Here is a 22,580-nt window from a genome sequence, read left to right on the forward strand (position 1 = left end):
TCCCTTTAAAAGACACACCCTGCCCCCCCACAACCTGGTCAGCTGAGGCAAAGGGATCTTCTTTCTGCTTCCAGTCTGAGCTCCCTTCCCTTCTCTCTTTGGAAGAGGTGGCTGCTGCCATGGCTCCTCCCTCCCTCCTCCTTCCCTTTCCTTCCATAACCCACTAAATAAATATCCAAGCTCTTTCTGCATGGCATGCCTATCTGTCTCTGTCTTTCACCTGCCGTGGTTCCTTGTGGGACAGGCTGCCCTGCCAAAGGTCAGCCGTGGTCTCCCCCGCCCCAGCCCTAAACCAGCTGCAGTGACCCAGTGTCCCAGTGCCACCACTTGGGAAACAGTGCTGTTTTATTTTTACTATTACAAATACTACATAAATACCAATAATTTCTAAGAGGTCAGAGAGTCTATAACTTGAAATTCGCTAAGGAAAAACAGTGTTTAGTTACTCTACACATACCAGAAATGTTCTGACCTGGGGTGAAGAATATATGGCCACCCCAAATATTTGTCCACAGACCCACAGAGAAGTATAATCTCCCCTCTTCAAGGGCAACGAAAAAAGACTTTACAGAAAACCACAAACAAAGAGTGCAGAGTTGCGGAGCCCAGCCCTAATAGATACATCTACAAAACAAAGCTCAGGAACACTGCTGAAGAGGGGTTGGCAAGACTGTAAGAGCCAGAAGATCAGGGCATTTGCAGTGAGACTGTCTCCCAGCAATGTCCACTACACACATAGATAGAGCCTCCCTAATATGAGCTCAACAAGAACAATAAATATACCAGAGTGGACAGAAAAAGTCCTTGAGGTCTCACCCTCAAGGACTACAATCGAGGACTACTAGAAAGCAGTGGAAACTGGGAGCCTGGGCCTGTAGGACTAAGCAGGCTGCTGTGAGCATCCTCTAAGAAAGCTCTATCTTGCCCCTAGCCTCCTCTTCTTCCTGGAAATAAGCAGCTTCCCTCCACCATGCCCTTCTACCATCATGTGTCTACTGAACTAAGTCCAAAAGCTATAGTGCGAGTCAGTAATCCTTTCCTCTCCTAATGGTTAACCTCAGTCATTGTCACGGCAGCCCACAGACAGCCACCACAGACCTGCCAGTCTTTGGAAAGGGACTACAAGAGCAAATACAGCAAACTTAATTTCCTCGTATTAATGTCAGGCATAGGAGTTATTATGCTAACAGTCCAAAGGTAAACCCTTGAAATCACCACCAATTATCAAAGTTATGACAAGTTCTACCTATATACACTAGAGAGCAGAAGTGTTGACTACAGCCATGCCTCACATAGAACACAAGGAAAGGCTGTGTGAGCACTGACCTCAAGCCCCATCCATACTTTCAATTTTGACTGCCTAGTTGTTTTCTGTACTTTTTCCTTTACATACTTAGGACTCTGAGTAAAGGTTACTATAGAAAAGAAGTGTTAAGAAGTTAGAAAACCAGTTACTAAAGAATACAAAGCCTTGCCGGGCGGTGGTGGCGCACGCCTTTAATCCCAGCACTTGGGAGGCAGAGGCAGGTGAATCTCTGTGAGTTCGAGACCAGCCTGGTCTAAAGAGCTAGTTCCAGGACAGGCTCCAAAGCCACAGAGAAACCCTGTCTTGAAAAACCAAAAAAAAAAAAAAAAAAAAAAAAAAAAAAAAAGAATACAAAGCCTATACAAATCCACAGGCCAAAGCAGCATAGTTGCCAATACGAAGGCATATTCTTTATTATGATTAAGTCTATGTAAATATTCCTAGTTTTATTTTTTTTAAATATTTATTTTATATGTATGTTGATGTAAGAGGGTCTTCTGTTTTGTGTTGATTTCATTGGTTAAATAAAGAAACTGCCTTGGCTTTTTGATAGGGCAGAAAATTAGGCAGAGTAGACAGAACAGGATGCTGGGTAGAAGGCAGTGAGGCAGACGCCATGAATCTCCGGCCCAAGACGGACATAGGTTAGGATCTTTCCCGGTAAGCCACAGCCTCATGGTGCTACACAGATTTAATGGAAATGGGTTAATCAAGATGTGAGAGTTAGCCAATAAGAGGCTAGAGCTAATGGGCCAGGCAATGTTGAAATGAATACAGTTTCTGTGTAATTATTTCGGTGTAAGCTAGCTGGGTGGGACGTGGCCCGCTGCTCCTTTTACTACAGTATGTGAGTGTGCCTGGAGTGTATGTATATGACATGTATTTACTGTTGCCTAAAGAGGCCTGAAGATGGCATCTGATCACCTGGAATTGAAGTTATAGGCAGTGTGAGCCACCATGTGGTCGCTGGGAATGGAACTTGGGCCCTCTGCAAGTGCAGGAAGTGCTCTTAACAAACCATCTCTCCAGCCCTACTCATTCTTTCTTAACTCAAAATTCAAAAGCTTTTGATTTTCAGAGGTCTTTGAGAAAGGAACATGGAATAAGACCAATGCTTGGGAACTGTGTGGAGGTCCAAAAAAAGTGAGACCATTTCCACCTTGTCTGAAGGTCAGAGAGGTTGAGGCTGCTCAAAATTGTTAACAACAGGGCTACACGTCCAGTCCTAGGGTGTGGTTACTTGGTCCTTTTGACATTAAGGTGGCCCAGACAGTTGGATCGACTCCACCCTGACCAATGGTCAGGATATTCAAGCATAAGGTTTGACCTTGGGAGTAGCTGCCTTCAGGGTCTAGGCTGGGTTCACTGTCTAAAGAACAGAATGCTAATAACCTGATGTCTCTAAGTATCGAGGCGAATACCTGTTCTAGCTGTCCTCTGTGTCACAGCACAGCGGTCTTTTGTCTTCTTCCCTGTCACCCTGGGGCATGAAAGTGTATGGAAATTAGACACAGGGTTTCAGCACTCACTGGAACCCCTCCTGCTGCTATCCTATGTTTCCGTTTTATTATTTTTACTTGCATCTTCGTTCTCGTTACTGTTTTTCTACTCCCCATGCCCCTGCCCTGGTAAGTGGTATTTTTGTCGAAGCTGGTCTCCAACAGAACTAATTCGCAGTTGTTTTACTCGTTCCTTAAAACATACGACCCTTTCTGGTGCAAACTGATTTTTATCTTAAGAGTCTGTCGATAGCACTAAGACATTTATAAAATCAGTCTCACAAGTGAGGACAAGTTTTCTTCCCAATCATTTTCTCTCCAGCTTTAGCACACCACTCAAACTGTAGCATTCTACAGCGTCACTGTAACACCTTTCCAGACACTTCCTCAGCCTAGTGCTTTGCTCACAGCAGTTCCCCTTCCACCCTCTGATTCCGAGATTCCATCACCAACCAGCATTGTCAACATTTCTGAGCCATTCTCAAGAAGGCAGAAACGGTTAATTGTAGGACCCAGCCATGATAAGTTCAACAGAGGCCTGAGTTTCAGTAGTTTACCCTAAGGCAATACCTGGTTCCAATTAAGACCACAAACTGAGACCACCCAGACACCACCCAGGAACAGGCCACTCAAAGGAAATTCCTAATGTTCCAACCACTGTAGATAGGATCTGCCAGCACACAACCACTGCTTTTTATACTAGGTCACTCCTAGACAAATGTCAGCCAATCAGGGGTCCTGGACCTTAGAAATCCCTCACTCCCACCTTTGCTACTGCAAAAACCCAACCCCAACTGAGCTGGGGCTCTCCAACCACTCCAATACAATGGACACATAGAGAGTTCGAGTTTGTAAACTTGTATAAGAATTTTACATACAGGACTGGGTCTCTTGGTTGGTTTTGGGAGGACTCTGTGATCTGGGCATAACAATAATAAACTAAGCCAAAATATTCAGGGGAAGCATTGTTCAGAGAAGAGAGCGACGAAGTACTGTTAGAAACCCAAGCGTATGACTGACACATGAAGTAGATATAACCACAACTTCACTGCTGTCAGCCGGTGGGATGGGTCCTCTGTTCCCTTCAGAAGCCAGGAAAGCAGCCACTCCCTAGTGTAGTCTTACCAGCTACAATTAGTTCTTGTTGTGCTCAGTTAGGCTATGGTTCTGTTCCATCTGAATGTAGTCTCTATACACTTTCTAAAATAACACAGCATCTTTCTTTGTAGACAGAGGAGCTGTACAATAGCTGCCAAATTCTCCTAAAATGATGTTCTTGCACAACAAAATTCGTAGACATTATGTTTTCAAAGCATTTTACTGAAAAAGATAAATTTCTAATAATCTTGACATTTTCAGTTAATCTGCTAATATTGTGTGTGTACATATATATGTGTGTATTTTTTTTCTTCATTTTTTCTAGCACAGAAACAATGCTGGTTGGGGGATATAGCTCAGCCTGAGTCCTTTGCAGCAGAGTCAAGTATTTTTTTGTTTTGTTTTCGAGACAGGGTTTCTCTGTAGTTTTGGAGCCTGTCCTGGAACTAGCTCTTGTAGACCAGGCTGGCCTCAAACTCACAGAGATCCGCCTGCCTCTGCCTACTGCTGGAATTAAAAGCTTGCACCACCACTGCTTCAATTGTTCTTAACTTCTAAATTTAGCATGTACAAAGAACCTGAAGCTAGGACTGCTGGGGATTCATTAGACCATGTATGGGAAAATAGTAATGTTTACAAAATTCCTGATTTCATAAATTTATTCACCACTTGGATGAACTCTTTAAATCTTAAGAAAACTTCAGTGTTTATCTACCAGAGGTAAAACACTATAAAAATAATGATGAATATTAAAATTTAAAATAATTTTCCAATAAAGGTTTTAAAAGCCTCATAAAACTACAACTCATTTTGTACTCTGATAGGCCACTTAGGCAGAAACTTAGGGAAATAAGAGAGAAAACATGCAACTTTCCAAATCACATGAAACTTTAAAAAAATGTTATAACACTGTAACGGAGTGACAAAAGATATAAGCATCTAAAAGACTTGAAAGAGTGGAGGAGGGAAGGAGGACCGGGCACTAAGATAAACTTCAGCGGGAGGGTAAGGTTCAGTGTTCTGTGTGACAGCAGGAGGGCTATCACTTACAAAAGTTTTTTTTTTAAAGAACTGGAAGAGAGTTTGGAGGCCTAGATTACAAAGAAATTTCTTTAAAGAGAACGAAATTCTACTTATTCTAATTTAATCATTATGTACTCTATGCATAATTACATGCTAACAATTACCTGCAACGAGACTGGGGGCTTACAGTGTAGTGTAGGCACTGACTGTTTCTTAGTCAAACTATTTGGTAGGCATGTTAGGGCCAGAATAAAAGTGAAATGACATACAGCACCCGTAACAGTACCCATACACTACTTGAAAACTAATGTAAGAATTTTGTTAGCATTAACATTGCTTTATACAGTTTTCTAATTGCCTGACATACAAGAATATATCATCTTCAGGCTAGGTTATAAATTATATAACAATCAGCAGTATTTCACATTTTTCTACTGCTTTATAGAAAATAAGGCATTACTACTGTTTAATAATCAAAATGATAGGAATAGTTCTTTAAAATCTAAATTATGGTTCAGAAAACCATAAGACGGCCATTCAAACCAGACTCCATGAATGAAGTTCAAAATAATTTTTTCCAAAACTTTTCTTGAGAAAGTTGTATTTTTTTAAATTACATCTATCAAGGCAAATGGTGTTTTCTTATATACACATTATAAAATGAATAGTTACACTAGTCAACACACCAGCTCACAGTAACCATTGTGTGTGAAAATCATAGTCTACTACACTGTCTACCAGGTTTCAGGTCCGCAAGCTAAGAAAGTTCTGGAGACCTACTGTAAGTAGGGACACGTGGTACTTCTGCTTTATGTCTGTCTAAATATTTCCTTTATATACTTCTCAGGAAATACTCTTGAAAAAAATTAACCCACGTGTCTTTTGATACGAATGGTGAATGAATGCTAACAATCCAGCAGATATAGCGGAGAATCACTCATTGTTTTCAAAGTGGTGAGGCAGACTCTGAAAGGTCATTTAAAAAGTATCCAAAAGCCAGGGAAGACAGAGACGAGACAAGGTCTGTCACATTTTCCCCGGCTAGAGTCACATGGCCTATGGGCAGCTTTCTGTCTGCCACGGAACGATAAGGGGTAAAGCTCTAGTGACCAAACACATTACAGAAGAGTATGTGTATCTGATTCCAGGGTACCATGTGCTGAACCTGTATAGTGATTTAACTAATCAGGAAACTAGAAGATTTTTAGTATTTTCTTTTTGTTTTTTTGTTTTGTTTTGTTTTTGTTTTTGTTTGTTTTTCTGAGACAGGGGCTCTCTGTGCAGCCCCGGCTGTCCTGGAACTCGCTCTGTAGACCAGGCTGCCTTGAGCTCACCGAGACTTGTCAACTTTTTCCTCCTGCAGTATTTTCCTTAGTACACACTAAGAGACAGACATGGTTAACTTCTAGACCCGCAAATTACCACGGTTTATGCACGTGTTATCAATTCCTGCATTTATGTAAATAAACTTGAAAAGTTGGCTATACTTAATTTTCTGTTCGTTGTATTTACAAGTCAGTACAAATGCAATTGTTCTGATGACTAAAAGATGTGTTACTTACCAAATTTTCTCTTTCAATCCTTTGTTGTTCCCTCTGTCTGTTGAGAGCACTATGATATAACTTAGGGGGATGGCCAATCGATCTTCCGGGAATTGTACTTTTGCTTCCTGGTTTTTCAGCCTGTCTTGACAGTTCTTTCAAAAGCCTCTGATTTTCCCGATCAATCTGTCTCACCTCTTCTCTTGTGAAAGAGTAGTTTTTCCTAGGCATTACAGAAGGCTGCTCAAAGTGATGTTTTTGTGGTCCCTTTTTATCTAACTGCAGAAAAGCTGCAGAAGTAAACAAAAAAAGTGAAAGTGGCTAAGCAAAGTAGCTATGATGGTACATACTTTAATTCTTAAAAGTATAATCTAAGTTAACAGAAGGTATGAAATGAGCTAATGGTTTATTTGTGTAGCTTAGAGTTCTATGTTCTAACTGTGGGCATAAGCTCCTGCACACCAGAGCACTGAAGGTGTCTGCGATGCCAGCTCTTAAGCAGCTGACTCACACAAGCTATTCTTGCCACACCACCTTTAATAGCTAGGGACTTTAGGAGCCTCTGCATTGTGTGCTCTGATACAATAATTTAGGTACTCTTTTGTTAATGGGAGGGCATAATTTTACAGTAACAACAGATGTTCTTGGCAATGACTGAGGGAAACAATGGCAAAAATTCAGACCAGTCTAGAATTAACAGCTTAATCTGAAAGTATTACACCATGAAAGCCATAGTTTTAATATTGTTATAGTACTTCTGCTGTGAATGCCAAACATTTTATTTTGTATTAAGTATAAGCTGAAAGGAACACATTAGATAAAAGATATTTCTAGCCAAGAAAAAAAATTTGCACACTATGATTACCAAATGATTTTTGTTGGGTGGTGGTGGGAACTGAACCCGGGGTCTTGTCCATTCTAGCCAAGCACGGTACTACTGAGCTACGTCCTCTGCCTGAAAAGAATTTTTAACAACATGCTTAAAAAATTGTTATAAAAAGTTTCAGTAAGCATGACTATTACAACCCACTTGTGAAACGCTTCTAAAACCACCGAGTTTACTGACCGTTCCTACTTCACCATATTCTAAAGTAGTAATATATTTTATCAGATTAACAAGTTTAGTTTTGGTTTGGTTTCATATTTTTAAGAGTAAATAAAACAACCCATACTATTCTGTGTGTGCATGATCCGTGTTCTCTGGGTGCATGCCAGTGTGCACATGGAGGCCAGAGACACCCCTGTGGACGTGGCTCTCTCCTTCCACATCCATGTACATTCCAGGGACTGAACTCGGGTTGTCAGTCTTGTTCAGAAGTGCCCGACAATGCCTACTTGTTATCTCCACAGCTCTTAAAACAGTATCTTTTTAAAGTAATGTTGCTACTTGACTACATGTGATCTTACTCTGCTAGACAGTGATGTAAACAGAAGAGGTATTTTTAACCTCCATTTTACAATGAGTTTAATCCAATCACTTGGGCAAGTGAGAAAAAAGCAGTAATTTTATTTCTTATATTTATACCAAAGACTACTGAAGATTATAGAAACAAACAAAACAGATAAAGCAGTAGCTTCCTCAAGAAAAACCAAGGAATTGATGGTTGATAATTAGTGAATGGTAGCTGAAAACCACACCGACGACAAACGAGGGATAGATACATGTTCTCAAAGTTTCACACACACTATACATTTCAAGTCACCTTCCAATACCTATGTTTATATCTGAAAAGGTTTCTAGATTAATTTAGTTATGTTGAGGAATATTATTTTAAGGTGTGTGATTTTGTGTATGCTGCATTTGCTATCCCTGTGAACTGTGATTCTTTGTCTGTCTAAAACAACTGATGATCCAAATAAAAAGCTGACCAGCCAAATAGCAAGGCAGGAATAAGAATAGGTGGAGCTGGCAGACAGAATAAATTAAAGGAGAAATGGAGCCGGGCGGTGGTGGCGCACGCCTTTAATCCCAGCACTTGGGAGGCAGAGGCAGGCGGATCTCTTTGAGTTCGAGACCAGCCTGGTCTACAAGAGCTAGTTCCAGGACAGGCTCCAAAACCACAGAGAAACCCTGTCTCGAAAAACCAAAAAAAAAAAAAAAAAAAAAAAAAAAAAAAAGGAGAAATGGGGAGAACAGGAGAGGAGGACATCAGGGCCAGCCCCCAGCCAGCCACACGTCGAGAGTGAGAGTGAGACACACAGAAGAAAAGGGAAAAGCCCAGAGGCTAAGGGTAGACGGGATGATTTAAGAAAAGCTGGCAAGTAACAAGCCAACCTATGGCCATTCATAACTAAATAAGTCTCCATGTGTGATTTATTTGGGAACTGGGTGGTAGTCCCCCAAAAGTCAAAAGAGTAAAACATCACACAATATATCTATATATGAAATTCTTTAGAATCTCATTCTAAAGGAAATTAAGCTACATTTCCTAATGACAGTCTTTTTTTTTTTTTTTTTTTTTTTTTTTCCGAGACAAGGTTTCTCTGTGGTTTTGGAGCCTGTCCTGGAACTAGCTCTTGTAGACCAGGCTGGTCTCGAACTCACAGAGATCTCCCTGCCTCTGCCTCCCGAGTGCTGGGATTAAAGGCGTGCGCCACCACCGCCCGGCCCTAATGACAGTTTTTTAAAAGTAAAAATAAATAAATAAATAAAAAGTTTACCTCATTAAACAATCAAACAACAGCCTCCAAAGGGCAGTATTTAAACTTTTCCTTCATTGAAAACCACAAAACAAGGTACTTATTTACTGAAAGCAGGTATTACTATGACATTTTAAAAAAGTGACTCCATGCTGACATCAAAAATATGATCCAATTCTTCTAAATAAAAACATTTAAAAATAAGTTTTAACAAATTCCTTACTTAAGAAATATAAATATTGCAAGTGGGAAAAAAGGAATATAGATATATAGATGCATCTATCTAAACTTACATATTTACAAATAGTTTTCTCCGGAATTTTCCTTTGAGAAGCAATGCCATACAAGCTCTACGCGTAGCTCTGGGTCTGACTCCTAGCGTCTCACAAAACTGGGTGGGAATGGTGGCCTCGCTGCAGTGCAATCTGATTCTAGCACTGGGAGGTGGAGGCAGAAGAATTGGAAGTTCAAGGCCATTCTCAGCTACTAGTGAGTTCTAGGCTAGTCTGAAATACATGAACCCATCTCAAAATACAAAAAATCTGTTCTGTGGACAGTCATGATCTCTACAGAAAAACCCACTATAGCTATTTTATATCAGATCCAAATTTACAAGATTAAAAAAAAGATTTATATATTTTATGTATATGGTCAGGTCCCACGACAGATGACTATGAGCTGCATGTGGTTGCTGGAAGAGCAACTAGTGCTCTTATCTGTTGAGCCTTCTCTCCGGCCCTACAAGATGTCTTATCTGCCTGCACAACTGAAAACTTGTTAGATGAGAGATTTTGTGACATTATTTTGTGTTCCCTCCTTTGGATTTCTGTAGGCTTCTTACAGCTCTGACCAACAGAGTACTGTCAAAATGTTAAGTTTTAATTTATTTTAAATATAAATTTTTTTCCTTTTCTTGGTTTTTTGAGACAGACTTTCTCTGTGTGTATCTTTAAATATAAATTTTTTTTTATTTTTTATTTATTTTTTATTTTTTTGGTTTTTTGAGACAGGGTTTCTCTGTGGTTTTGGAGCCTGTCCTGGAACTAGCTCTTGTAGACCAGGCTGGTCTCGAACTCACAGAGATCCGCCTGCCTCTGCCTCCCGAGTGCTGGGATTAAAGGCGTGCGCCACCACCGCCCGGCTTAAATATAAATTTTTAAAGATTCATTTTATTTTTACTTTTTTAATTTTATTTATGAGTATGGGTGTTATACCTGGTACCCTGGGAGGCTGGAAGAGAGTGTCAGATTCTCTGGAACTGGAGTTACAGATGACTGTGAGCTGCCACACAGGTGCTAGGAATCAAACCCCTGTACTCTTATATTTTGGTTGTGAGCCTAGCCTTTAACGGCTGAGCCATCTCTCCAGCCCTAAACCCATGTACTCTTTTTTTTTTTTTTTTTTTGGTTTTTCGAGACAAGGTTTCTCTATGGTTTTGGAGCCTGTCCTGGAACTAGCTCTTGTAGACCAGGCTGGTCTCGAACTCACAGAGATCCGCCTGCCTCTGCCTCCCGAGTGCTGGGATTAAAGGCGTGCGCCACCACCGCCCGGCCCCATGTACTCTTAAAGGGCAGCCAGTACTGTAATCATCTCTAGCCCCCAAGATTAATTTATGTATATGTGTGTGTGTTTGCCACACACATGCAGGCACCCTTAAAGTCTAGCAGAAGTGTAACAGGCCCTGAAGGTGCAGTTACAGGAGGAAGTGAGTTATGAGATCTGGGCCCAGTTTGTGACTTTCAAGCCTAGGGGCTCTGTACACACACACACCCTTTGTTTGCAGGAATACTTGTGCCTAGAGCTACACATACCTGATAGTAACTTGAGGTTGTCATATGTGAGACCCCAGATCATTAAAAGGAAGCCACATACAGAAACTTCCATCATATCATTTAAGACATCTGAGTTGTTGCTTCATACAACTTGAGTTTTGTGATTTGTTATCAGAGCAACAGGTACTACTACAATATTTAGTACAAGGAAATAAAATGCTACTATGACAAGCCCAAAGTTCACGGCTCGAGGTATGAAACCTGATGGCAGTTAAGAGCTAGAGGAGCCTGGAGAAAGATGTTACTAGGGGCTGGGGAGGCGGCTCCGTGTTTCAGAGCACTTGCTGATTTTGCAGGACAGGTCTGGTTATCAGCTGTGGGCTCATAACTATCTGTAACTCCAGTTCTAGGGGATCCACGCCCCTCTTCTGGACTCCCCTGAGATTTGCACGCACACATCTGCTTACATACATAAAATGAATCTAAAAAACAAAAGGTTGTTGATGAAGTCAGAGAAAAGAACTGACCGATTGTTTAGCAGCACTGTTATGGGGACAAGGAAGATGAGAAAAATTCCTACTGGTGGATTTGGGCTAAGATATTCAAGCAGGAAATTGAAAATACAATGGCTTACATTATCCATATAAGACAGGATAGAGAAATACAATCTAAAACCAGGAATTGATCAGTTTTCAAAGAAAATATAGAAGCGATGTAAGAGCCAGGACTTACAGGGTTCAGAATAAAACAATTACTCATCCCTTACCTCCCCCAATAGAAGAAGCTCAAGGTACCCAAAGTTTACTCACTGAACCACACCTCTGGAATCTTGCCTGGACCTGGACCGCTGGAAAAGGGAATGCATTTTATATATGGGAGAAACAAGTAGTTGTAGAGATTTTGAAGATATTTCTATAATTTGACACTTATCTCATTAAGAGGTAGGTCAGAAGGTAAGGGTACTTGTCTAGGGTGCCTGAAACGCTGGTTTCATGGTTAGCACCACATAATACTTTGGCATGGTAGTATATGCTTGTGATCCTAGCTCTGAGGAGGCAGAGGGAAGACAGTCTAGGCCATTCTCAGCTACAGCCTGGGTTACATGAGACCGTGTCTTAAGAAACAAAAACAAAAAAGGCATGGTCTATGTCTAAGTTTGGGAAGCTTATAACCATTTCTACCAACACAAGGTATAGTGGTCCATGCTTATAATCCCAGCAACTGGCGGCAGAGACAGGAGGATCAGTACAAGTTCAAAGCTAGCCTCCATCTATATAGCAAGTTTTAGCTGGTCAAGTCTCAAACTAAGACTGTATCTAAAAGAAACCAAGCAAACATAAAGGGATGCTACATGCCGGGCGGTGGTGGCGCACGCCTTTAATCCCAGCACTTGGGAGGCAGAGGTAGGCGGATCTCTGTGAGTTCGAGACCAGCCTGGTCTACAAGAGCTAGTTCCAGGACAGGCTCCAAAGCCACAGAGAAACCCTATCTCGAAAAACAAAAAAAAAAAAAAAAAAAAAAAAAAAGGGATGCTACATGACTCTAGAAGCTAAGACACAAATAGTTCTGAGACTTATGTATTATTTTCTGGAACACTCTGCTTGGAACACTGAGTACCAAGAAGTCTAATTATCCTGAGGCCACCATCTTTGAAGAAGCTAGGCCTCTATGAGAAGACCTAGCCACAGAGAGACTATGACTGAGTTCTTGTGTTTGGTCCAAGTCCAGGTACCTGGCGTGGGTAAACAGGCACCATTCTACAGGAACTGGGGTAATCTCTTCAGTAGCAATACTTACTGCTTCTTTTCTTTTCTTACATTAAAAACAAATGTATATCAGAGCCAGTACCTGCGAATCAAGGGCAGCCCACATACACAGTTACACTTTTAAAAAACTACTTTCTGTTTATTCGGTATGATTTTGAGTCCTCCTTGGAAGCTTGATCTTTATCAATTTATTGTCCAGTTCTGTTTTGCTTTTAATATATTTTTTTGCTAGTATCATATGTACATATTACTATATCAATATTAGTAATATGTACTCTTAGTGTACTTGGCTTATGTATTAATATAAACACCCCCTCTGTCCCCTTCAGTACCTCTCACAACTTGAAATCTATTTTTATACTAATAGGGCTGATGCTTCTATTTCCTCTTTTTAAAGGAGACATACCTGACATCTCTTCCAAACTTCTTTTTTCATTCTTCCTATTACTATTAAATGTCTTTTGGGTTGAATTTTTGTTGATTTATTCTCTTCCAGTATAACTGGTATTTATGGAGTATTACAGTTACCATAACAGAAAGTATCTAGGAATTAGTGTTTTCCCTTTTTGACTGTAGCAAAACAGAAAAAGCCCAAAATTTATCAGGCTATATTTAGATGTACTCTTTGTTCAGTGATAGTACAACTCATTCTCTATAATGCTGTATGTTGGAAAACTAGAACTTATAATCATAAAAAAGTAAACAAACAAACAAACAAACAAAAAAACCTCAGTCTTTGTCCCCTTTGTCTAGACCCTGGAATGACAATTCTGTCTCCATGATGTTGACTAGGCTAAAAGGAATCACAAGAATTGTCTGTGTGGATATGTATGTGCTTATGCATCTGCAGTGGTGCATGTTCATGTGCATGTGTAGGCAAAGGGTCAGCCTGCGGGCTCATTTATTAGGAGCTGCCCACAGTGGTTTTTTTGAGACAGGCTCTCTCGCTGAGGCCTGGAGCTCACTGATTTAGGGTAGGCTGGCTGGCCAGTGAGCCCCAGGGCACCTCGTTTCTCTCCTCCGTGCTGACTGTTCCACAGAGCACCAAGCCTGCCTTACTAAATGGCTGGGAGATCTGGAGCTCAGCGAGGGCTTTATAGAGCTGCCGGCCTGCAGCAGTTCACCTAAGCTTTTGCTTGTTCCAGCCTCCCCCACACTGCAGCACAGACCAGATAATGCTTCCTTTTCAAGATTGAGTAATATTCCCCGTTTCATTTTTTAACACAACCCCAATGTCTTCTAAGTTACAATCTTTTACTTATATTGTTCAGCCTCCCTTCCTACAGTTTTTAAGTACAGCCCCATTTTTTTCTTTTTTAAAAGAGTAAGTTAAAAATATTTTCTCAAAGATTTTCTCCAAACTTCAGAATATAATGACTACTACAGTAATAAATTCTAGTTCCATTTTTTTTTTTTTTAGGAGTTCTTAAACTTTTTTGTTTTGGGTCCTAAAGGTTGAGGCATCCAAATACTTCCATGGGTTAATATCTACCAATATTTAATATGTAAAAACTCAACAGAACAAAAAAAAAAAAAAAAAAACCAAAACTAAAGATATTTACCCATTCCCCTGTCAGTAACAATAAACTAATTAAATGTCAACATAATATTTCTATTAAAAAATAAAAGGGTCTGTAAGATGGCACAAAAGATAAAGGCCCTTGATGCTGAGCCTGAAAAACTGGGTTTGGTCCACTGGACCCACATAGTAGAAGGAGTGAACTGACTCCCACAAATTGTCCTCCGACCTATACACACATGCTCTGGCACATCTGTGCCCCTATCTATACATACACATGCTGGTACACACATACATTAATACATACACAAAATTTATTTTTTAATAAAACAAGTGTGTGGGGGAGTTTAGCAGCTGTATCCATTTTAAATGCCTAGCTCAGGACAGACGCTGGTTTCTCCCTGCTGCTTCTGCACCGTGTGCTGTCACTGTCATGCAGCCCCTCAGAGAGAATGCATAAAGCCAAGGCAAGGTTACTTTTATTAGTTACAATAGCTTTGTCCATCTCTAAAAAATCATTAGCCTTGCTTAAAAATGAATCAGTTCTCAGTAAAGAGTTATCATAATGATGAAGGCCCTCTGTTGCCTGCGGTTTTTCTCAAATGCTTGGTAATACAAGGTAATGTGTTTGAGGTCTTCACAATGCCAATCTGTCCTTAACAAAGAGATGAAACTGTACTGCCAGGAAGGCGTGCTGGAAGTTGATTGCATCAGAATAGGCCTCCTCTCTCATGGACAGCAATGGGTCTGTAGAGCATTTCCCTTAATCCCCTTCATAATACCCACACAGACACCTTAGTGAAAGAAAAACTGTAACTGGTTTCTTCACTATCAATGCTTCCTTAGTCTCAATTCTTCCTCTTATAATTTCCTTCTCAATAGCAGAGATAAAATTTAAAATTATAAATTTCTAAAATGTTTTTACTTTGTCCTTTCAGAGTCCTTCAAAAGTGATCCAATTTTATATACATGAAGTATGAAATGTATCTTTAATCCAGTTCATTCAGCTCCTTAAATGTTTACCAAACATATCAGACTCATGATATAATCTTGTATCAAAATGTGTTTACAGCTCCATTTTCTAAGTCCCTCAATGCGTAGTCAAGGATTTCTATTCCAAGGTTAAATATCTAATTCCAACATAGTATTTGGACATTGTGAGGAATGGGACTTCCCCAAGTCAACCTCCTTATAGAACTGAAATTGTACTAATCTCTCAAGGTGTGTTAAAATTATTTTTTTTTTAAATTTATTTATTACGTATACAATATTCTGTCTGTATGCCTGCAGGCCAGAAGAGGGCACCAGACCTCATTACAGATGGTTGTGAGCCACCATGTGGTTGCTGGGAATTGAACTCAGAGCCTCTGGAAGAGCAGCCAGTGCTCTTAACCGCTGAGCCATTTCTCCAGCCCGGTGTGTTAAAATTATGTTTCTAGTATCGGGCCACACTGATCTATTAGTTCTTGGTGAACACCACAACTCTCAGTCTAGACTGGACTCTTGCAATTATATCAAGTACCACAACCTATAAAGAGTTACTGTTTAGTTCATGAACATGTCAACACCAAAGCCTAAAGCTTTGTGCTTCAGTTCCCAGAATCTCATCTACTTGACTAAGTGCCAATTCAACACTGTTTCACCATTCCACTGACTACACTGAGATATTTGCTATACCCTTTTATTAATCTTTATTAATATCTAATTTATATTTAGTAAGCAACGATCTTACAAACCACTATTTTACACTGTTTGCTACATGGCAATTTGTGAAATTTTTTTACTCAAAACTCATTACAGGAAATGGTAAGTTCTTCTCTTGAAAATGTTTACATTGGGAGGACACAGTGTGCTGAACTCCAGCCTCAGCTGTTTGCTGACAGGATCAAGTTCTACTAGAAGATTTTAAACACGTTCTGCATTGGCGTGATCATCTTTCCTACATTAAGGGGATTGATCTTGCAAGCAGTGAACGCTATGGAACAAACAGATGAGCCAAAGCAGCCTAGAAAAGCCCGTCTGGGGAACGTGAAAGTGACGGAGTATGAGATGAACAAAGAAAGGCACAAGTGGGGATCAATTGTATCAAGCCCAAGGTTTAGGCGCATGGTGGAAAATACAGAAAAGTTCTGAAGATCTGAAAAGCTTCATGCTGTAAACTGAGCATGAATAATAATTTTGGAAAACTAAAGATGTAGCTTATACAACTGAAAAATAGTTTGCAATGTTTTACTCTAAAGACTTCCCTGGAGGACTATTATTCATGGAGTCCACCAGTAAATATGCTACTTAGCAAAATGTCCCCTTTGTTCCTCTGCCTTTGTTACAAGACTTTAACTCCAGCCCTCAAAATTCAGAAGTAGGAGGACCATAAAAGCTCAAGGCCAGCCTAGGCTAGACAGACCCTGTCACAACAACAAAAGGCCAGAAGAGCTACTGCAAGTTTCTTACAGCAGGGCTTGCCACTATCCAGCGAAAAACTGGATCTCGCTTCTACATTTCATACTGAAAAATTCCACGGTATTTTAACTGTAATTGTGGAAAGTGCTCAGGAATTGGAGGATGATAATCATTGTTCTTACTTAAAAACTAGGTATATATAGATTCTTAGCATCCAGCTAAGTTTTAGAAAGAGTTTAGATGGTAAGAAGGACACTGTATCTATTTTTTCAGGGTTCTTTATTTTTGTATGTATGGATGTTTGCCCACAATGTATGTACATGCACCACGTATATGCAGTGCCTAACAAGGCCAGAAGAGGGTGTTGGATCTCCTGGAAATGTAGATAGAGATGGTTATGAACAGATGATCATGGGTGTGTTGGGAACCAAGCCTAGGTCCTCTGGCAAGAGCAGCAAGGGCTCTTAATCACTGAGCCATCTCTCCAGCTCTTGTTATCGCTGTATCTGTTGTCACACACATCATAGTATGCGGGGAGAAAACAGATAGGAACTATGATCCTCCAGGAAGTAGAAATGCAATCAGCACGGGTAGGGTTGTTTAGCTGTCTGGGTTCTACTTTTACCATATGCATTTGAATGAGATTCAAGGGTGATCTATACACACCATGAAGTCCGAGAAACTGCAGTGAACAAACCTAATTGCCCCAATTTGCACCTCTTTCTACCTTCCTCTATAATAGACCTTGGGCCTTCCAGTTGCCAGACCTAACTCCAGCAGGAGTGTGACTGGCTTTGTGTATCTCTCCCCTGGTCAATGACTGGTTCAGGAATGAAGAGTGTAACTAAGTCAATTTGTGAAAACAGAACTAAGTGCGCATTGTCTGGAGATCCTTCTTTAAAAGATTCTTGCACTCCGAGAGCTAGAGGAAGTGTTTCTCTGGACACCGCCATGTCTGAAGGTGAATGGTGTAAACCAGGGCAGATGCTTACTGCTAGCTCAAGAATAAAGACAGAACTGCCTCAGAAGAGTGGATGCATTCTGAGTTTGAGAGGAATTGAAAACTAGTCCAAATTTCTGGACCTAATTGATTATCTTTGCAATTATCTGACAATTCAAATAATATTCAAAGCGTTTTATAACATAATAGAATATATCTGGTAAGTTATTAAAATGTCAATCATCTCAAAGACATTGACTACAAAAATCCATGCACATTTATAGCATATATGTTTAGTTTCTAATATTCAAACTTAATATACAGAATTTCAAAAATTACCTTTCAGCAGATGATTAAGGTCCATGGTGTCATTTAAGACTTTCTGTTTGGATCTATGGTCTAGATTTGCATCTAACACTGATGATCTTGGAGCAAAATTCTGCCCATGCTTTTCTTTCCTTCTGGCTGATTTCAGAGGTCTTGGCTCATGTTTTAAAGCCTCCACATCCTCATATACATCCCGGCTCACATTTTCTTGCCTTTTAACTTTTACTTTCTGATCATGTGATGTGCCTAGTTCAAACGACTGGATAGGGCTGATGTCTGGCGTTGACAAAGGAGTTACGTCTGTTACAGCATTCTCTGATTCCTCATTGTAGTTACCAGCTTTTGGTTTAGCACTTGCAGGCTGTGTACTCACTGATTTTCTTCCTGATTTACACCTCTGTTTTGGTGACGAGGGGGTTACACCAGAAGCATGTTTCCTTGATGATGAGCGTGAATCGGATTTATGGGTATCGGATCCTGTATCTGAGCAGTCTGAACTTGACCTTGAAGATGAGGAAGACAAAGAAGAGGAGGAACTGATTTTGGAATACTTTTTATTTGCGTTTTTTTTGAAGTTGTTGGAGGGCTTAGCTGACTTGGCCCTCACATGGAATTTTTTTCCATCGTCGCTGCTTTCCTCTCCATCTGTGTAGTAATCGTCCTCACCTTTTACAATTTTAGGAATTCTATTTGCAACAGACAAGTGTAATTTATGTCCTTTTGCATCATCACACGATTTTTTTGATCTTGAAGAAGCGGTCGACGAGGAACTTCTTGACTGTGTAGGATCATTTTCTACGTGGTATTCCTTTGAGGAAACTTTTGCTTTTCTTTCATTTCCTTTCTGAGTAAGGTAATTTTCCTTTGTCTGGATTCCAAGTTCCAAGTTCACATTTTCTGTATCATTATCTATTCTCTCTTTAAGGTCATCATCTTGTATTTCAAATTTCAAGTTTACATTTTTGGTGTCCTTATCTATTCTTTCCTTAAGGTCATCATTTTGCTTGTCAAAAACTAAATTACTGTCACACTTTTTTGCATCTTCAAAATCACTGTCAAAGAAAGAATGGTCCACTTCACCTTCTGATATATCTCCATATCGATCCATGATGTCAAAAGTATATCTGAAAAGAAACGTTCAACCATCAGACCGGAGTAATTTCTAAATATGTTTTATTTTTATTTTCCAAAATGAGAAACGCTGGCAGTACAAAAAGAGAACTATCGGCCGGGCAGTGGTGACGCACATCTTTAATTCCAGCACTCGGGAAACAGAGGCAGACAGAGCTCTGTGAGTTCAAGGCCAATCCAGTAACAGGACAGCCAAGGCTACACAAAGACATCCTGTCTCAAAAAGCCTCCATCGAGAAAGAGAGAGAACTATTAAAAATAAAAGAAGTTTGTGAGGTTATTATGGGGTCCTTGGGATTATACCAATAGTCTCAGAGCTCACAAGAAAACAAGAGATCATCGGGGAAGGCATATCACAAACAGCAGTATCTTAGCCCAAATGAAACCTCCTTTCTGCACAGTATAAATTAGAGAGAGTTTAAATGAGGAAAGACAGGTTTTTAACCATTTATTTTGTCACTAGGACAAAACACCAACACAAAACAACTCAAGGAATGATTTAATTTAGCTCATGACTTGCTCCTCCATGGAGCCAAGAAGCAGAGCAAAGGCACACGATAGGCCCTTCCATGACACCCCAGTCAGTCACCTACTTACTCTCCTCAGGCGTCATTCTTCAATTTCCACCACCAACCCAAAGAATCCATCGTTGGGGAAAAGCCCTGCTGACTGAACTGTTCCTGGACATGGCCTCACAGACACATTCAGGTGTGCTTTGTTAATCTCTCCCGGGCATCTCTCAATCAAATCACATTACTAATCACGGTTAATCATCATAGTTAATATTAGCATCAGCTAAGCCACTTCAATCACCAATTAATCTGATGGTAATAATGTGACATAAATCAACAGTTTACTACTTGCTGATCACCCTATTCTGTTCTTTTACTGTACATATTGAAAACGAAGCACATTCTCCATTTCCCCATTTTCATTGAGCAACAGAAATCCCCAACATACAAAAACAGGATGTACAGGTGGCTTCCAAATAAATTTTTGAATATTTGATCACAAGCTATAATGTAATGCAGGAAATATCACCACAGACTATACATGACTCACTGCATCAAAGGGGGTCTGGTATGAGACACTTTGCAGTTGTTGGTCATCTGTCTAAGATCAAAAAGCACATGAGAGGAAATAAATTAACTTCTAAATAGAAATTGTTTGTATGGAGTAAGGACTGTTTTGTCACTTTAATTACTGGATCTACAGGTTTATGCACATAAACAATGATTTTAAAAGTTCAGGTAAAATATCTTACTACCCCAACCCAATCAGACTAAACTGAAAATATTACTACAAAGCTATAGTCTTTACAAAGTATTTCTTCACTTCTGTTATTATGGTTACCTAAAAGCAGTATCATGTTATTAGTGATAATCTTAGTTTAGTCTTTAGTTTCCAATCCTACCCTCCATTAAAAACAAACCCCGCAAAAACCTAAAAGGAAGAAGTTGGAGAGTAAATTCAACGAATAAGAGCACTTACTGGGCCGGGCGGTGGTGGCGCACGCCTTTAATCCCAGCACTCGGGAGGCAGAGGCAGGCGGATCTCTGTGAGTTCGAGACCAGCCTGGTCTACAAGAGCTAGTTCCAGGACAGGCTCCAAAACCACAGAGAAACCCTGTCTCGAAAAACCAAAAAAAAAAAAAAAAAAAAAAAAGAGCACTTACTGCTCTTTCAGAGGACCCAGATTCTCAGCACCCACACGATGGTTGTAATTCTATTTTTTTATTTTATTTATTTTTTTTTTTTGGATTTTTTGAGACAGGGTTTCTCTGTGGTTTTGGAGCCTGTCCTGGAACTAGCTCTTGTAGACCAGGCTGGCCTCGAACTCACAGAGATCCGCCTGCCTCTGCCTCCCAAGTGCTGGGATTAAAGGCGTGTGCCACCACCGCCCGGTGATGGTTGTAATTCTAGTACAGGGAGATCCATATCCTCTTCTGGCCTCCACAGACACTAGGCAAACATATGGTGTACACACATGCCTTCAATCAAAATACCCAGTCACATACACACACAAATAAATAACAAGACAAAGAATCCCTGGCAGCTGATATTATTACTGGAAGCAAAGAATCAGCATCTTACCTTAGCCTTTGAACTGCTAGCATAATAATCAGATAAGCCTGTAGTAATGGTAATGAAACCAAGGAGACAGTTTTCTCTTGTGAAAGAATACTTAACACGAGGCAGTTTAAGGGAGGTTGGTTCATGATCCAACACAAAAAGGGAGGAAGCAAAACAGAGCCGCACATCTCATGGTAGAGAGAAAGCAAAGAGGCTGCAGCTGTAGGCTCTCCCCTCTTGCATTCCATCAGGGTCAATGCTTTAAGCCAGTGGGATGCTACTACCCACATGCATGATGATTCCCCCTCCCCGCCCCCAGAATGTCCTCACAATTACATTCTGAGGTATTTTTTAAACTAATCTAGGCACTTACCAACTCAGTTAAATTGATCAGTTCAACCATCTCAAAATTTAAAAGAGCTGACACTGTACAAGATATATATATATATATATATGAAAAATGCAGCAGAAACTCTTAAGCCCACAATAAAATTAAAAATGGACAAATAAGTGTTATATTGAAAAACAGACATACAAACGTTTCGATTATTAATAAGGAGCCAACCAGGCAAGCATGTACACATTTAAATTATAATTAATTCCAGCACAGTAAATTGGGCACTAGAAGATTATGTAATGTGTATCTACAAAAGCCAGGACACACTGAATAAATTATATTTACTATTGCTAGGCCCTACAGACCAAGGAAAGATACGAAATAAAGAATAGAAACCAGGTAATGGCGCACGTCTTTAATCCAAGCACTTGAGAGGCAGAGGCAGGTAGATCTCTGTGAGTTTGAGGCTAGCCTGGTCTACAAAGTGAATTCCAGGACAGCCACAGAGAAACCCTGTCTCCAAAACAAACAAACAAAAAATAAACAAAAAAGTATGAAAATAATTTAAGAAGTAATAAAATTTCTATCATTAACAATGTCAAAGTAAGTATGTGTATTCACACGTTTTATCAGAAGAGTAACTTCTCCAGTTTTGAAGTCTTCTTATATATTAGAAATAAATTTCGTTTTTTGCTTCGTTGAGACACAGTCTCACTCTGTGGCCTTGCCTGGTCTGGAACTTGCTATGTGGACCAGGCTGGTCTCAAACTCAGAGACTAGTTTACTTCGGCCTCAGAAAAAAGGGTTTAAAGGTATGTGCAACCATGCCCAGCTAGTCATAAATTTTAATTCATTTACTTATTTACAATTTGCAGTGTTGAGGATTAAACCTGAGGTCTTGGACATGCTAGATAAGCTCTCTGCCACTGAGCTACACTTCCTGCCCTTAGACTTGTAAAATGTTTTTTTTTTTTTTTTTTTTGGTTTTTCGAGACAGGGTTTCTCTGTGGTTTTAGAGCCTGTCCTGGAACTAACTCTGTAGACCAGGCTGGTCTCGAACTCACAGAGATCCGCCTGCCTCTGCCTCCCAAGTGCTGGGATTAAAGGCGTGCGCCACCACCGCCCGGCCAGACTTGTAAAATGTTGACTGTAACCTATGTTTAAATGCTTTAGGAAATCTGATTGTTAAATCTGTAATTTTTTAAATAT

The 22,580-nt window shown here is 40.0% G+C and overlaps 1 protein-coding gene across 3 annotated transcripts in view; it reads right to left on the reverse strand.

Annotated features, from left to right (window-relative positions):
* The window catches only part of Cfap97 (cilia and flagella associated protein 97), a 31,617-nt gene that overhangs the window by 4,254 nt on the left and 4,783 nt on the right, over positions 1-22,580 (reverse strand). For 2 of the 3 annotated variants that reach the window (XM_057752877.1, XM_057752879.1), the window contains exons 2-4: positions 17,844-18,955; positions 7,333-7,422; positions 6,489-6,757 (exon numbers count right to left, since the gene is read on the reverse strand). In XM_057752877.1, coding sequence (XP_057608860.1) covers positions 6,489-6,757; positions 7,333-7,422; positions 17,844-18,955 — 1,471 coding nt within the window. The remainder of the gene's footprint in view (positions 1-6,488; positions 6,758-7,332; positions 7,423-17,843; positions 18,956-22,580) is intronic. The other variant, XM_057752878.1, reaches the window with a different exon arrangement.

This window comes from Chionomys nivalis, chromosome 20, assembly GCF_950005125.1.
Source record: "Chionomys nivalis chromosome 20, mChiNiv1.1, whole genome shotgun sequence".
Classification (NCBI taxonomy): Eukaryota; Metazoa; Chordata; class Mammalia; order Rodentia; family Cricetidae; genus Chionomys; species Chionomys nivalis.